Here is a 16,169-nt window from a genome sequence, read left to right on the forward strand (position 1 = left end):
GCCAACCCATATTGAGAAAGACTTCTTTATATAAAGTGCTCCTTTGCTGGCTGAGCATTACTGAGATTCTTTCTTTATCAAGTGAAAATGGAGAGATTAGTGGAGATACAAATTATTTAAAGAGCCAGGTCTGCCATATACCTGTGTAGCTCCCTTGTGGAGATTAATGAGATATAGTTAATTAAAGCCAAGGGTCATAATGAAACCTTATAAATGATTATAAAACTTCACATACTGGATACTCTATAAAGTATATTATTTTAATAAGTTAATATGCATCATGAAGTTTTCACTTCATGCGGGTGCCTTGTCATTTCACCTACTTAAAATCTGTGGGTGTCTAAAGGCAACTAAAGCTGCTTGAAACTCCCGAAGAGATATGATTGGATGAAAAGGCCTCCAGGACAGGATATCTTAAAATAGGCTGGAGAAAAATGTGGGTTAATTTGCATATCAATGTATATTATATTATTTTCTCCATTTTCTGTAGCATTTGGCATACTTTATTGAAATGGATATGTTTTTATAAACTTTAATTTGCAGGAATTAAGAACCCCAACCCTACAAGGCCTTTCCTTTACTGTCAGACCTGGTGAACTGTTAGCTGTGGTTGGACCTGTGGGCGCAGGAAAGGTAAGTTGTGGTGCCTTTCAGCAGCTTGATGCAACACTACAGTCCCTATTAAATTCTCAGAGTTGAGCCCAAAGCTGTGTGTACAATGTTTTTTTTTTTTTCAAACAGGATAGTTTATTGAAATTGAATAATAGTAAAATAATTACAGTGAAACCCATCTCTGCATTGCCTCAGTTTTGGCACATCCATCTTGATTCTCAGAAAGTTTTACATGTACACATGTGTATTGATTCCTTATAATTTATAATGTCATATAAGAGATATTTGGTAAGGATTGCAGTGATTGCCACGAAACTTACTGAGAAGAGCATGGAGAGGCCTGGCATAGTTTTCTCATGGACACAGGAGTCCTGGACAGACCCAGGGACCTTCTGAGCCAAATTGTAAGGTCATTCCACAGAGGGATCTATAAAGATTTACCCTCTTGAGAAGTTTGTGTTGATCGTCACACTTGTGAAATCTCCATGATGATTATAGTCCATACCTTTCAGCTCATTAAAAATGCTATTCTAATGTCCTAGTTTACATTGTTTTAATAAGTCATCCATGGTCATTCTTTTTTTTTAATTTATTTTTCAATGGGAACATAATTGCTTCACAATGTTGTATTAGTTTCTGCTGTACAACAACATGACTCAGCTGTAAGTATGTGTGTGTGTGTGTGTGTGTATATATATATATATATATATATATATATATATCCCCTCCCTCTTGAGCCTCCCTCCCACCCTTCCCCCATCCCACCCTTCCAGGTCATCACAGAGCACTGAGTTGAGCTCCTTGTGCTGAGCTGTGCTTAGTCACTCAGTTGTGTCCACCTCTTTGCTACCCCATGGACTGTAGCTTGTCAGGCTCCTCTGTCCATGGGGATTCTCCAGCAGGAATACTGGAGTGGGTTGCCATGCTCTCCTCCAGGGGATTGAACCCAGGTCTCCCTCCTAAAATATGAACAATATGATGTTAGGAAGTGTTCTAATTTCATTATTTTACATGTAGCTGTCCAGTTTTCTCAGCACCACTTATTGAAGAGGATATGTGTTATCTAATGTATATTCTTGCCTCCTTTGTCAAAGATAAGGTTTCCATAGGTACATGGGTTTATCTCTGGGCTTGCCAAACTGTTCCATTGATCTGTATGTCTTTTCTTTCTTTCTTTTTTTTTTTTTTTTTGTGCCAGCCCTGTACTGTCTTGATTACTATAGCTTTGTAGTATAGTCTGAAGTCAGAGAGCTTGATTCTTCCAGCTCTATTTTCTTTTTTTCCTTCTCAAGATTACTTTGGCTATTTGGGGTCTTTTGTGTTTCCAAACAAATTGTAAAAAATTTTTGTTCCAGTTCTGTGAAAAATGCTATGGGTAATTTGACAGGAATTGCATTGAATCTGTATATTGCTTTGGGTAGTACAGTAATTTTCACAATATTGATCCCTACAGTCCAAGAACACAGTGTATCTGTTCATGTCATCTTTGATTTCTTTCATCAGTGTGTTACAGTTTTCTTCATTTTGGTCTTTTGTCTCCTTAGGTAATTTTTTTCCCTAAGCATTTTATTCTTTTTGATATAATGATGAATGGGATTATTTCCTTAATTTCTCCTTCTGACTTTTTGTTGCTAGTAACACAATTATTTTTTCCCTTTGAGAAAGATCTTTATTAGTTTTATTGGCAGTAAGACAGAACTTTCCTTCAGCATCCATTGCAAGAATGTCTGCCTCTGGTTTACTTCTTTGTTTTTTTGTTTGTTTTGCTGCACCTGTGAGGTATGTGGGATCTTAGTTCCCCAACCAGGGATAAAAACCATGCACCATGCAGTGGAAACACAGAGTGTTAACCACTGTACCACCAGGGAAGTCCTGCCAGTGGTTTCTTATTGGGGAAGGACTTTTCTTTGACTTTTTATGCTGCTATAAGGAAAACAGTTTTAATTAGATGTATCTAGAACAGCATTTCTCTAGGTGTGTTCCATGGAACTTTTATTTTACAAGGTTTCATGGCCACACAGATCTGGGTAAATGCACATTATATTTTCCTTCTTGGTGCTTCATGTTTTACGGTTGGAAACAGCTTGTTGGGAATTTGGACATCTCATTAAAGGAAATTATTTATGTGACAGCTGTCAGGAGGGACAGAGACATGGGGACTTCCTAATGGCCCCTCCATGAAGTCTGGAGGTTGCAAAGGCTCTTCCAGGAAGCTCTGAGCATTTCCTCATGTGAGTCGACTTGGTCCCATGAGTACATGTGTAGTAAAGGTGCAGCCATGTGCTGGAGCAAAAGATTCGGACGTAAGCAAGACCCTGATGCCCCTGCCTTCCAGAGGCAACCAGGGTCCTGGGTGAAACCGATACACAGGCAGATTATTTCAGCTTAGTGTGATGTGGATATACACATACCACATCTATGTGTTGTTAAAGATTTGAAGTAAATATGCAGCTGTCAGTTCAGTTCAGTTGCTCAGTTGTGTCTGACTCTTTGTGACTTCACGGACTGCAGCATGCCAGGCCTCCCTGTTCATCACCAGCTCCTGGAGTCCACTCAAACTCATGTCCATTGAGTCGGTGATGCCATCCAACCATCTCATCCTCTGTCGTCCCCTTCTCCTCCTGCCTTCAATCTTTCCCAGTATCAGGGTCTTTTCAAAAGAGTCAATTCTTTGCATCAGGTGGCCAAAGTATTGGAGCCTTAGCTTCAGCATCAGTCCTTCCAATAAATATTCAGGACTGATTTCCTTTATATGCACTGGTTGGATCTCCTTGCAGTCCAAGACACTCTCAAGAGTCTTCTCCAGCACCACAGTTCAAAAGCATCAATTCTTCGGTAATCAGATTTCTTTAAAGTCCAACTCTCATATCCATACATGACTACTGGAAAAACCATAGCTTTGACTAGACAGACCTTGGTTGGCAAAGTTATGTCTCTTCTTTTTAATAAACTTTCAAAGTTTGTCATAACTTTTATTCCAAGGAGTAAGCGTCTTTTAATTTCATGGCTGCAGTCACCATCTGCAGTGATTTGGGAGTCCCCCAAAACAGTCCGTCACTGTTTCCACTGTTTCCCCATCAATTTGCCATGAAGTGATGGGACCAGATGCCATGACCTTAGTTTTCTGAATGTTGAGTTTTAAGCCAACTTTTTCACTCTCCTTCTTCACTTTCATTAAGAGGGTCTTTAGTTCTTCTTCACTTTGTGCCATAAGGGTAATGCCATCTGCATATCTGAGGTTATTGATATTTCTGGCAATCTTGATTCCAGCTTGTGGCTCATCCAGTTCAGCAATTCTCATGATGCACTATGTATATAAATTAAATAAGCAGGGTGACAATATACAGCCTTGACATACTCCTTTCCCTATTGGAACCAGAGCTGTACTTTGAAACAACAAAATGTGGAAATCTAGATGTGAGATGTGCACACAAGAGAGTGATGATTTCCTTTAGGATGGTCTTTTGCTCTTTGGACACAACTCACTTCACAGTTCTTTTAATAATAGTCTTTGGATATATTCTTCACATGTAGCTTTTTAATAATAAGTGTTTGTCAAGTAAAGGATACCTGGATGCAGAAAGAACTACTCGAAACATTGGATACATGAAATACACATCCTGCTGCACTGCTGTGCTAGTTAAGAATGTTTAACTTTCTTAGCTAGTCTTTTCTGAGTAAAATTTTTTATTTGGGGGAAATTCTGAGCAGTTAGGTTGTTATAATATTATATTAATGTTTCTTATCAACCATTAGTAGTACGTGGACCAATGGGGTTCTTTTCTTTTCTTTTTTTTTTCACATGTGCCACGGATCTACTTCATCCTGTTCTAAATGAAAGGGTTCTATAGTGTATCAAGTGCAATGGTGGGGTGTGCTGTTCTATCCTTAGTGCTGCCTGTTTATGTGTGTCTGTTGCCATCTGTTTCAGTCATCACTGTTAAGCGCTGTGCTGGGGGAGCTGCCCCCAAGCCAGGGACAGGTCAGTGTGCATGGGAGGATCGCGTATGTGTCTCAGCAGCCCTGGGTGTTCTCAGCAACTGTGAGGAGTAACATTTTATTTGGGAAGAAATATGAAGAAGAACGGTATGAAAAAGTAATAAAGGCTTGTGCTTTGGAAGAGGTGAGTAATGACTTTTGAGTTGCATATATTTAAATTTCAAATAATGATAGTGTTGGTTTAAACCACAGAGTTTATTAAAGTTTTGTTTCAAATTTTGAAGGGTTTCTGGGTAAATATACACATGTAAGCCAGCTGTTTCAATGGCCAATGTGATAGCAGCACTTACAGAAATGCCTTTAGAAAGTAGTGGGTGGTTGTTTAATTGTATAAGGTTTTATTCACTTTTTAATTTCTTTCTTTAATGAATGATTACAAAAATTTACAGAAATAGTGTAGTATAATGAACTCTCATGTACCACCCCCAGCTTTAGCCAAGATCAGCTGGTGGCCAATTTTGCTGCATCTCTACCCCTGCCCCCTACCAGCCCCACCCCCACCCCAGAGTATTCTGAAGCAGATCCTAGACATCAGATTTGTTCATCTGTAAACATATCATTAGTTTTCTCTACAAGATAGGATAGCCTTTGGGAAAAAAATCACCACATTATTTCACCTGAAAAATAGCTCAAATTCTTGAATATCATCAAGCTTCTAGTCTGTGTTTTTTTTATTAATTTATTTATTTTAATTGGAGGTTAATTATTTTACAGTATTGTAGTGTTTTTGCCATACATTGACATGAATCAGTCATGGATGTACATGTGTTTCCCATCGTGTCCCTCCCTCCTACCTCCCTCCCCATCCCATCCCTCAGGGTCATCCCAGTGCATCAGCCCTGAGCACCCTATATTATAAATCGAACTTGCACTGGTGATTTGTTTCACATATGATACTTTACATGTTTCAATGACATTCTCCCATATCATCCCACCCTTGCCCTCTCCCACAGAGTCCAAAAGACTGTTCAATAAATCTGTGTCTCTTTCTCTGTCTTGCATACAGGGTTATCATTACCATATTTCTAAATTCCATATATATGTATTAGTATACTGTATTGGTGTTTTTCTTTCTGGCTTACTTCACTCTGTACAATAGGCTCAAGTTTCATCCACCTCATTAGAACTGATCCAATGTGTTCTTTCTAATGGCTGAGTAATATTCCATTGTGTATATGTACCACTGCTTTCTTATCTATTCATCTGCTGATGGAAATCTAGGTTGCTTCCTGCTACTGCTACTGCTACTGCTAAGTCGCTTCAGTTGTGTCTGACTCTGTGTGACCCCATAGACGGCAGCCCACCAGGCTCCTCTGTCCCTGGGATCTCCAGGCAAGAACACGAGTGGGTTGCCATTTCCTTCTCCAGTGTATGAAAGTGAAAAGTGAAAGTGAAGTCGCTCAGTCGTGTCCGACCCTCAGCGATCCCATGGACTGCAGCCTTGCAGGCTCCTCCGTCCATGGGATTTTCCAGGCAAGAGTACTGGAGTGGGGTGCCATTGCCTTCTCCAGGTTGCTTCCATGTCCTGGCTATTGTAAACAGTGCTGTGATGAACACTGGGGTACACATGTCTCTTTCAATTCTGGTTTCCTTGGTGTGTATGCCCAGCAGTGGGATTGCTGGGTCATATGGCAGTTCTATTTCCAGTTTTTTAAGGAATCTCCACACTGTTCTCCATAGTGGCTGTACTAGTTTGCATTCCCATCAACAGTGTAAGAGGGATCCCTTTTCTCTGCACCCTCTCCAGCATTTATTGTTTGTAGACTTTTTGATAGCAGCCATTCTGACTGGCATGAGATTGTACCTCACTGTGGTTTTGATTTGCATTTCTGGGATAATGAGTGATGCTGAGCATCTTTTCATGTGTTTGTTAGCCATCTGTATGTCTTCTTTGGAGAAATGTCTGTTTAGTTCTTTTGCCTATTTTTTTATTGAGTTGTCTATTTTTCTGGTATTGAGCTGCATGAGCTGCTTGTATATTTTTGAGATTACTTCTTTGTTAGTTGCTTCATTTGCTATTATTTTTTCCTAATCTGTGTTTACATGTTATTAATCATATCACTGAGAAATCTTCTTCACCATTATTGAAATCAGACTCTGTATGAGGTCTGTCCATTGCACTTGGTTGATGCCTTCTTGCTCCATTTCAGTCTCTAGGTTTCCGTCTCCACTTCATTTTTGACTTGTAGTTTATTCTTTAAAGAAAATCAAATGCTTTAACATTTCTTTTTAATACTGCATCTTTTACTATGCAGAGGTCATTTTCAGGAATGGCACTGAGTTTCACAGGAAATGGCAAGATGAAAAATTTAACTGTACATTGGGATATAAATTAGTGAATAATGAAAACTAAACCTACCTGATAGGAGAATATCATTTGGCAAAAAAAAGAAAAAATTAAATACTGGTAAATACTATGTTACTCTCTTGGGTTAGAAAAATCAGTGAATAACAATGTTAAAGGGCTTCCCCTGGGGTCTATTCAGTGCAGTCTGGACATCTAATTTCTTTTATACTGTAACAAAAAGGATGGGACAGACTTTCAAAGGTGTGGGGTTGAAGGCTCCAGACCCACTTTCTGAGGAAATAGTAATTTTGCTTGAACAATGGCTTGAATTTCATAGATTGTATCAGGTGAGTACCATTTTATGATGATGTAGACAAACAAAATTGCTTAACTGTCTTATTTCTTTCTCCTGGGTTATTGTTAATGGATGATTGTGCTTTTGCAGAAATGATGTCATTAGCAGTAATGAACTAGATTTTTATTAAATGACATACATACTGTGTAAGAAAATAAGAGGGAAAGCAAATGTAAGCTAGTGAGAGAATAGCTCTCATTTATTGAGTCCATGTGCCCATCTGCTTTCTGTGTATCACTCACACGTGCACACATGTACACACATAAAAAAAAATATGAGTTATGAATCTTTTACCAGTGTTTTTGATGTTACCACCTCATTTTATAGTTGGTAAAACTGAGGCTTGGTGAGAAGAAATGACTCACCTCAATACTGGCAGCTCAGGTTCAGAGCTGTTTCAGCAGCACTCTAGACTCCACAGTGCCATGCTACCTTTCAATTGAGGAAGTTTATAAGGAACAACTTATTTAAAAAATTGGGTGATTTATGCAAGTCGATGGGAAATAAATAGATTTCAGGCATTTCATAAGAAACAGGTTAATAATTACCTTAATCAAGTTGAGTTTTTGATGTCCAGATCAGGCTCCAAAGACCCAGGCCACTGTGTGGCTGTTTCTTTTATGACCTTGCCTTTCTGGTAAAGCTCAGCATTATCTTTTGCCCCACACTTGAGCATCTCTGAAGAGCAGGTACTGGGACAGTGGCTGTCATTCAGTATTTCCCATGGGAGCTGATGCTTTGCTGCAGCCACATGGGGTGACTGGACCAGTAATGTGGGCGGTGTCCTGGGGCTTCACCCAGCCTAGGGCATGTGTGCAGCACAGACCCTGGTGGGAAGGGGACCTGCAGGACCGGGCTGCACAGTGATGCTTCTGTATGTGATGTGGTGTTTATAAACACCGACTGCTCTCCTGTTTTCTGCATGTTTGGGTTATGGAGTTGGGGCCCCTTGTGTCCATTTCCTCCCTGGCAGGAAGGGAGGGATCAGAGAGCAGAGTCTTGTCCCTAGCTTTGTCACTTGCTCACTGTCACTCTGGACATGTCCTGTTACCTTCCTGGACCTCTGATGTATCTGCAGTAAAACAAGGACTCTGGATCAGAGGGTATCCAGGAGGTTTTGTTACTGCTCTGAAATGTCATCTGTGACTATGATTAGCAAGGAGTCAGCAAGGTTTTTACACCTGGGAACCACCTAATGAGATTCTTTGCTTATCTTTTTTTGAATCCCTATATCAGTGGGCGAGCATAATACTTCCATAGATAATAGGGGTTTCTAGAACTATTTTGACCTATAGTTACATAAACTGTATGTGTAGTAGAAAAGGCTTGGCTTTTGGAGAGAAACAATCTTAGTTGTTAACTCTGGGTGTTTATCTCAATTTATTTTCTTATTGAATGCAGGGAGAGGTGGAATTATTTTAAAGGCTACAGGCCATGCATGTGGAATGCAAACATGCCAGTGTTTCAGTAAATGGTAGCTATTTTTACTATTATAGCCCTTTCTCTACAAATATACATACATATAAATGAAGATGCCTCCTCACTGTTTTCCCTAACCCCACTGCCCCCAAATCCAGGAGCAGTAAAAAGAGCAAATTTTCTTGTATTACATATGTTAATTACAACATGATATATTATACTAGATTTAATTGAAGTAAACATTTAAGTTCATTGAGCTGAAAACATTTCTATTAATATGATAAAATAGGGAGAAATGAAGTAATCACAGTGGCAAGATCAATTCAGACTGATGACATCAACTTCAAGGCCCAGGAGTCAGAGGCTCAGGAATTGAGTCTGTTTCTGTGTTCACTAGGTGCATGATCCTTCATCTGTAAAATAGAGAATATAATACTATTAACCTCATAATGTTGTTTTGAGGATGAAATGCAGGAGAGATTTTAAAGCACCTGATTGCTAGGGACATAACAGGCACTTTATAAATGTTAGAATAATTTTGAAAAAATTAGCTGTTAATTTTAAGCTCAGTAAGTTTTTGGTAAAACACATCCATAAAATATGACATGTAAGAAAGAAGGTATTTGAATATTAACTTCCATTATTTAAGTTTATATTTATGTAGGTGCTCTGTACATAGTACATTATGTAAAGGCATTCCTCAGAGCAGTGATGTGACCTCACTTAGTCTCAGTTTCCTCATCTGTGAAATGGGGCCAGTACTTCCTGTGCAGCTTGTTGTGAGGATTAGAGATAAACAGCATTGTGGTCCACCACAGATCTTACCCTCCAGGAGCTGAGAGACACCTTGTGCATGTATACAAATGATGGACCAGAATAAGACAGTCCTTCATGAGAGATGAGAGATGTAAGTAGAACTTTAGGAGACCAGTAGGAAGAGATGAGTCCAGGATGGGTTCATGGGAGAGTGTGTTTTGGCTGAGCCTGGCAAGATGGGCGGGATATTGACAGGATGTGAGAGGAAGGGTGATTCCAAATGGAAGAAAAGCTGTAAGAAAGACAAGACATCCGCCGTTTGACTCTGGAACCCAGCCTTCCTCTGTCAGGGCCTCATTAACAGTTTCAACAGTCTACTGTGTGGTGTTTCTACACTAAGTCTCCACCATCAGTGAAGGGCTCTTCATGTTCTTCTGGATGGATGGCATCAAGAATCAGCAGCACCATTTCCTAGTTTGCCTCTAGTGTGTGTGTCTGCTGTTGAGTCAGAATTGGTTAAATTTAACTTCGAGGAAAATAACGTGAATAAGAACACCTTCCTGTCAGTGGGAGGAACTGTAATATATGCTCAACTCAGGCTTTTCCCTTTAACCTAATCTGAAAATGGTGGCTGGGAATTAACCTGACTTGGATTTTACTTCAAATACTTTGAAATTGTTTTCCCATCTGTGGTTTGTCCATGAATAATTGTCAGAGCAATTGTCATTCTAGCAAAGTAATGTTCAAAATTCTCCAAGCAGGCTTCAACAGTATGTGAGCCGTGAACTTCCAGATGTTCAAACTTGATTTAGAAATGGTAGAAGAACCAAAGATCAAATGGCCAACATCCATTGGATCATCAAAAAAAAAAGCAAGAGAGTTCCAGAAAAGCACCCACTTCTGTTTTATTGACCACGCCAAAGCCTTTGATTGTGTGGAACACAACAAACTGTGGAAATTTCTTCAAGAGATGGGAATAGCAGACCACCTTACCTGCCTCCTGAGAAATCTGTATGCAGGTCAAGAAGCAACAGTTAGAACTGGACATGGAACAATAGACTGGTTCCAAATTGGGAAAGAAGTACATCAAAGCTGTATATTGTCACCCTGCTTATTTAACTTATATGCAGAGTATATCATGAGAAATGCTGGGCTGGATGAAGCATAAGCTGGAATCAAGATTGCAGGGAGAAATATCAATAACCTCAGATATGCAGATGACATCACCCTTATGGCAGAAATCCCAGAGGAACAAAAGAGCTTCTTGACAAAAGTGAAAGTGGAGAGTGAAAAAGTTGGCTTAAAGCTCAACATTCAAAAAAAGAAGATTATGGCATCTGGTCCCAACACTTTATGGCAAATAGATGGGGGAAACAGTGAGTAACTTTATTTTCTGGGGCTCCAAAATCACTGCTGATAGTGATTGCAGCCATGAAATTAAAAGATGCTTACTCCTTGGAAGAAAAGCTATGACCAACCTAGATAGCGTATTAAAAAGCAGAGACATTACTTTGCCAACAAAGGTCCACCTAGTCAAAGCTATGGTTTTTCCAGTGGTCATGTATGGATGTGAAAGTTGGACTTTGAAGACAGCTGAGCACCAAAGAATTGATTCTTTTGAACTGTGGTGTTGGAGAAGACTCTTGAGAGTCCCTTGGACTGCAAGGAGATCCAACCAGTCCATCCTAAAGGAGATCAGTCCTGGGTGTTCATTGGAAGGACTGATGTTGGAGCTGAAACTGCAATACTTAGGTCACCTGATGTAAAGAGCTGACTCATTTGAAAAGACCCTGATGCTGGGAAAGATTGAAGGCAGGAGGAGAAGAGGACGACAGAGGATGAGATGGTTGGATGGCATCACCGACTTAACAGACATGAGTTTGAGCAAGCTCTGGGAGTTGGTGAGAACTGAACTAAATTGTCAGAGTCAAGGAGGCACTCAAAGTCCTCCCACCAGACCTGGAGAGAGAGTGCTTGCATCTTATGCTCTGACTGTGCTAAATGAAGGAGTGGATTCAGGTGCCTTTTCTAGAGCATGGTTGAGATTGCTGTGCTACAATGTGGTGCTCTTTTGAGAAAGAAATGAAACAACATAAAATCAAAGCATAAAAGCTAAGTGGAACAGTTTGTGAAGACTGTCAACAGTGAAACAGAAGCCAGGTAAACAGTTGTGTCTGTGTGTGTGTGTGTGTGTGTGTGTGTGTGTGTGAGGCTGGGAACCTATCTTAAAATGGCCTGTTGTTTTTCTCTAAAGCCAAAAGCATGAGATGATAATTTCTGAGCTCCACAAAGAAAGAAGGTGCAATAATGAATTTCCACAACAGAGCTATTGCTGCCTTTCATTGGATGCACTCCAGTTTAAGCTTTGAATGAGCAGGGAACCTGTGTGCCTGTATGTCTTTGTGGCTGTCAGGGAAGGTTATGATGGAGACAATCTCTTTTTCTTTTGGTCACATGCTTTGCATATTGTGATCCAGACTATGAGCAGGGTCCCATTGTTGGCTTGATGTGAAAATAGGTCTCAGTCACCAATAGCAAGTTACAATCAATTCATGTCCTTTTTTTTATTTATGGAGGGTGTTCATATGTGTGTTTTGATTCTCACAGCATCATTGAGTTTAGTGACTCTTGTTTCTGCAGCACATTCTGTAGAAAAGGAAAGTGAGACTTAGGGAGATCAGACAACTTCTTATCCTGGAGACCCTACTGTGCCACGTGCTTTCTCCCCAAATTTGCTAAAGTAGAGACAAAAGAGGGCTTTATCTGCAGACAGGTACTGCTGGGCATCATAGATTGATGCCTGATGGGTCTAGTAGATAACAAACTCCCCCAAACTCTGTTTGTCTGTGCCAGGATCTGTCCAGTGGTAATTACAGGCAATCTAAGATTTGTAATATAATGCTGTGTAACATAAATTTTGGTTGTTATCTTGTCATTTGGGGATGTTCTTATTATCTCCCCCCCAACCCCCACCAGATACTCTGATTTGTCTACTTAGTTCTTAAATAATGTAAAATTATAACTTTTGATAGATTTCCAGATTCTCAAGTTGAAACTTCATATCCTTCTTAGCTTTGAGTTTTTCCTGCTTCCATGAACAAGAATCTACTTAGTCCAGCAGTTTTTCTTGGTGTCCCTTGAGCACACTGTTTCTTTCCCTTTGATTTTTCATGCAGACTGTTCCATCTTTTTTTTTTTTTTTTATGCTTCATTTTATAGCAGTTTTAGGTTTATAGAAAAATTGAGCAGGCACTGAAGAGTTCCCATACACTCCATCTTCTGATTACCCCTCCCCCAGTTTTCACTATTATCATCTGCATTAGTGTGGTACATTTGTTACAATAGATGAACCCAAAACAACACATTATTATTAACTAAAATCCACACTTTACATTAAAGTTCATTTTTTATTGTACATTTCTATGGGTTTTGACAAATAAGTAATGTCATACATTCGCTAGTACTTTATCATACAGAGGTTTTATTGCCCTAAAAATCTGTGCTCTGCATCTTCATCTTTCCTCCTCACTCAACCATTAGTGGTCACTGATCTTTTTCATGTATTTATAGTTTGCCTTTTTCATAGTGTTTTAGAGTTAGAATCATACATAATGAAGCATTTTCAGACTGGTTTCTTTAATTTAGTCAAATGCATTTAAGATTTCCACACATGGCCTGATAACTCATTCATTTTTATTGCTAAATAATATCCCGTGGTATGGTTGCACCTCAGTTTGTTTCTAAATGCAGCTAGTGAAGGCCATCTTTCTTGCTTCTAGTTCTTAGAAATTATGAAAGATACTGATATGAGTATTAAGGTATAGGTTCCTTTGTGGACATACCTTTTCAATTCATATGGGCAAATATCTAGGAGAATGATTACTAGGTCATGTAGTAAGCCCCATGTTAAACTTTGTAAAAAAAAGTGCCATAATGTCTTCCACAATGGCTGTGCCATTTCACATCCCGTTAGTAATGAATTATAGTTCCTGTTGCTCCACACCCTCTTCAACATTTGGTGTTTTCAATGTTTTGAATTTTAGCCAGTCTAATAGGTATATAGTAGTATCTTGTTGTTTTGATTTGTAATTTCCTAATGACATTTCTGTCAAATATCTTTTCATATGCTTATTTTTTTCTGCTTCCATTTCTTGTACTGATCTCATCAGTCTACCACTTGCCTTAAGTATCACTGTGGAAGACACAGGTCAGGTATTATCTCTTCAGAGAGCGTGGGAAGCTGAGGCTGAGATCAGTAAAATGTTTTGTTTAAGACACATTTACTCCTTGATAAAGTAAGACCTGTGCCTTCACCATGGCATCCTACTCCAGTACTCTCGCCTGGAAAATCCCATGGATGGAAGAGCCTGGTAGGCTGCAGTCCATGGGGTCGCTAAGAGTCAGACACAACTGAGCGACTTCACTTTCACTTTTCACTTTGATGCATTGGAGAAGGAAATGGCAACCCACTCCAGTGTTCTTGCCTGGAGAATCCCAGGGATGGGGGAGCCTGGTGGGCTGCCGTCTATGGGGTCGCACAGAGTCGGACATGACTGAAGCGACTTAGCAGCAGCAGCAGCAGCAGCAGTGCCTTCACCTCCTGGGCCACCAGCTCTCACACCTGTGTCTCTAGCACAGACCTTCACACCTGCATGCCCAGCTGCACTGTGACACCACTGGGAGGTCATCTCAGCTTGTCCACAAGAGAAGTGTCCTAAACCTGCCTCCACCATCTTCCCCAACTCAGTAAATGGAGACCCTGTCCTTCCCCTTCCTCACCCCAGACACCACAGTCCTCTTCTCTTACAGCCCACACCTGTCCCATCAGCAGGTCTTCCAGACTCCACCTTCCAAGTGTGTCTGGAGTGTGATCCCCTCTCTCCATTCCTGCTGCTTCCACTCTGGTCCTGGCCACTGTCATCTCTCACTTAGATTATTCCAGTAGCCTTCTTGCTTTTATCTGCCCTCACCTTTCTCCCATTATTGTCTGTTTTCCACAAAGGGCAGGACTGATTTCTTAAAAATCTCAGACTATGTCAATACTCCCCTTACTTCTTTACTGGAGTGACCCCAGGCTCCTCCTGCGCTGTCTCCACCCTCACTCCCCTCATTCTTACTCTGCTCTGCTTTCCTGGCCTCCTTGCTTGTTTTGAACCCCTTTGGCATCTCCCCGTGGCCCCTGCACTCGCCCTTCCCTCTGTGTGGAACAGCCCTTCCAGGTCTGCCTGCACCCCTCCCCACCCCAGATCTGCTCACACCCCTTCTGAGCAGAGCCCTCACACCCCAATGTGGACTCACTTCCCCCCTTTACTCTCCATCTGCCTGAGCCGGCTTCTTTTTCCTTCCTGTACTCAGTACTTGTGCTCAGGTTAATTTTCCATATCATCTGTCTCCCACCATGGAAAGAAATTCTGAGCATTTGTTTCCTCATGGCTGAATTCTTGTGCCCAGAACGATGCCTGCTATATAGTTGATGCTCAATAAATACCTGTTATAATGGTTAAATACATAAATGCTCTGAAAAAAATATAGAATGAAAACATATTAAAAGCCCTGAGAAGTTTTTTTTTTTTTCTTTTTCAATGTTCAAAAGTACAATTTAGGTGCTTTGAAAATAAGCACACTGCTGCTGATCAAACACTTGTATGAATTACTAACGCTGAAGAGCTAAGATGGCAGGAGGACAACACATTTTAATTCTTTGGTTTTTTTCCCCCCTTTTCTCTCTCTGTGTAGGATTTACAGTTTCTGGAGAATGGAGATCTAACTGTCGTAGGAGACCGAGGAACCACACTGAGTGGGGGGCAGAAAGCCCGGGTCAGCCTCGCCAGGTAAATGGCATTTCAGTTGTCATCCTGCCCCTCCTTCTCCATGGCTCCTAGTGATTGTGAGCACACAGACCCTGCTCACCGGGTGGGCCTGTGTGAAGCAGGGTCTTGGCTCTTTTCCTAGGCTCTTGGAATGAACATAAAGAGTTTTCAAACACTGTCATGATTCAGAGATGAGATTCAGGGAGTGTGAAGTGTCCTCTCCTGATGTCTCTCTGCATTTTCTAGAGCCCTGTATCAGGATGCAGACATCTATCTCCTGGACGATCCGCTCAGCACAATGGATGCAGAAGTCAGCAGGCACTTGTTCGAACAGTGAGTTTGCTCTTGTTTTCTATCATCTCTGCTTTCCAGGAACTCTGTAGAGATCAGGGAAGAGAGGTCAGGATAGGAAAATACTGGAGGTGCTTCCAGTGTGTGCAGGACAGTGGGGTCTGTGCTTTAGGGAGTGAGGGATAGATGGCAGATTTCCCCCTGCTACTTGTAGTTGCTGAATCCAGACCCCAGGGATAAGAAGGATGATGAATAGGGTGGTCTAGTGGTCTAGTGGGTAAGAAACTGCCTTGCAATGCAGTGGACATGGGTTTTGTCCCTGTTGGAGAACTAAGATCTCTTATGCCGTGGAGTAACTAAGCCCATGGGTCACAACTGTTGAGCCTGAATGCTCCAGAGCCTGCACACCACAGCTTGAGAGCCTGCATTGCAACAAAAGATGTTTCATGAAATGACTAAGACCTGACACAGCTAAATAAATAAATAAATATTTAAAAAGAAGAAAGAAAGATTTTTTTTCCTTTTTGTTTTTATGCATGTGTCGGGGGAAATGTTCTGCATAATCTTGAGTCTAGAGTGATGTTGTGAAATTAGAGGAGGCTCACCCTGCCTCTGGCATCACATGTTCTATTCACACATC

At 40.7% G+C, this 16,169-nt stretch overlaps 1 protein-coding gene across 3 annotated transcripts in view; it reads left to right on the plus strand.

The window, feature by feature from the left end:
• The window catches only part of LOC113902484 (multidrug resistance-associated protein 4-like), a 327,639-nt gene that overhangs the window by 143,336 nt on the left and 168,134 nt on the right, over positions 1-16,169 (plus strand). For all 3 annotated transcript variants that reach the window (XM_027557819.1, XM_027557818.1, XM_027557820.1), the window contains exons 11-14: positions 544-633; positions 4,544-4,735; positions 15,165-15,259; positions 15,485-15,571. In XM_027557819.1, the coding sequence (XP_027413620.1) occupies positions 544-633; positions 4,544-4,735; positions 15,165-15,259; positions 15,485-15,571 (464 nt within the window). The remainder of the gene's footprint in view (positions 1-543; positions 634-4,543; positions 4,736-15,164; positions 15,260-15,484; positions 15,572-16,169) is intronic.

The sequence above is a fragment of the Bos indicus x Bos taurus genome, chromosome 12 (genome assembly GCF_003369695.1).
Source record: "Bos indicus x Bos taurus breed Angus x Brahman F1 hybrid chromosome 12, Bos_hybrid_MaternalHap_v2.0, whole genome shotgun sequence".
Classification (NCBI taxonomy): domain Eukaryota; kingdom Metazoa; phylum Chordata; class Mammalia; order Artiodactyla; family Bovidae; genus Bos; species Bos indicus x Bos taurus.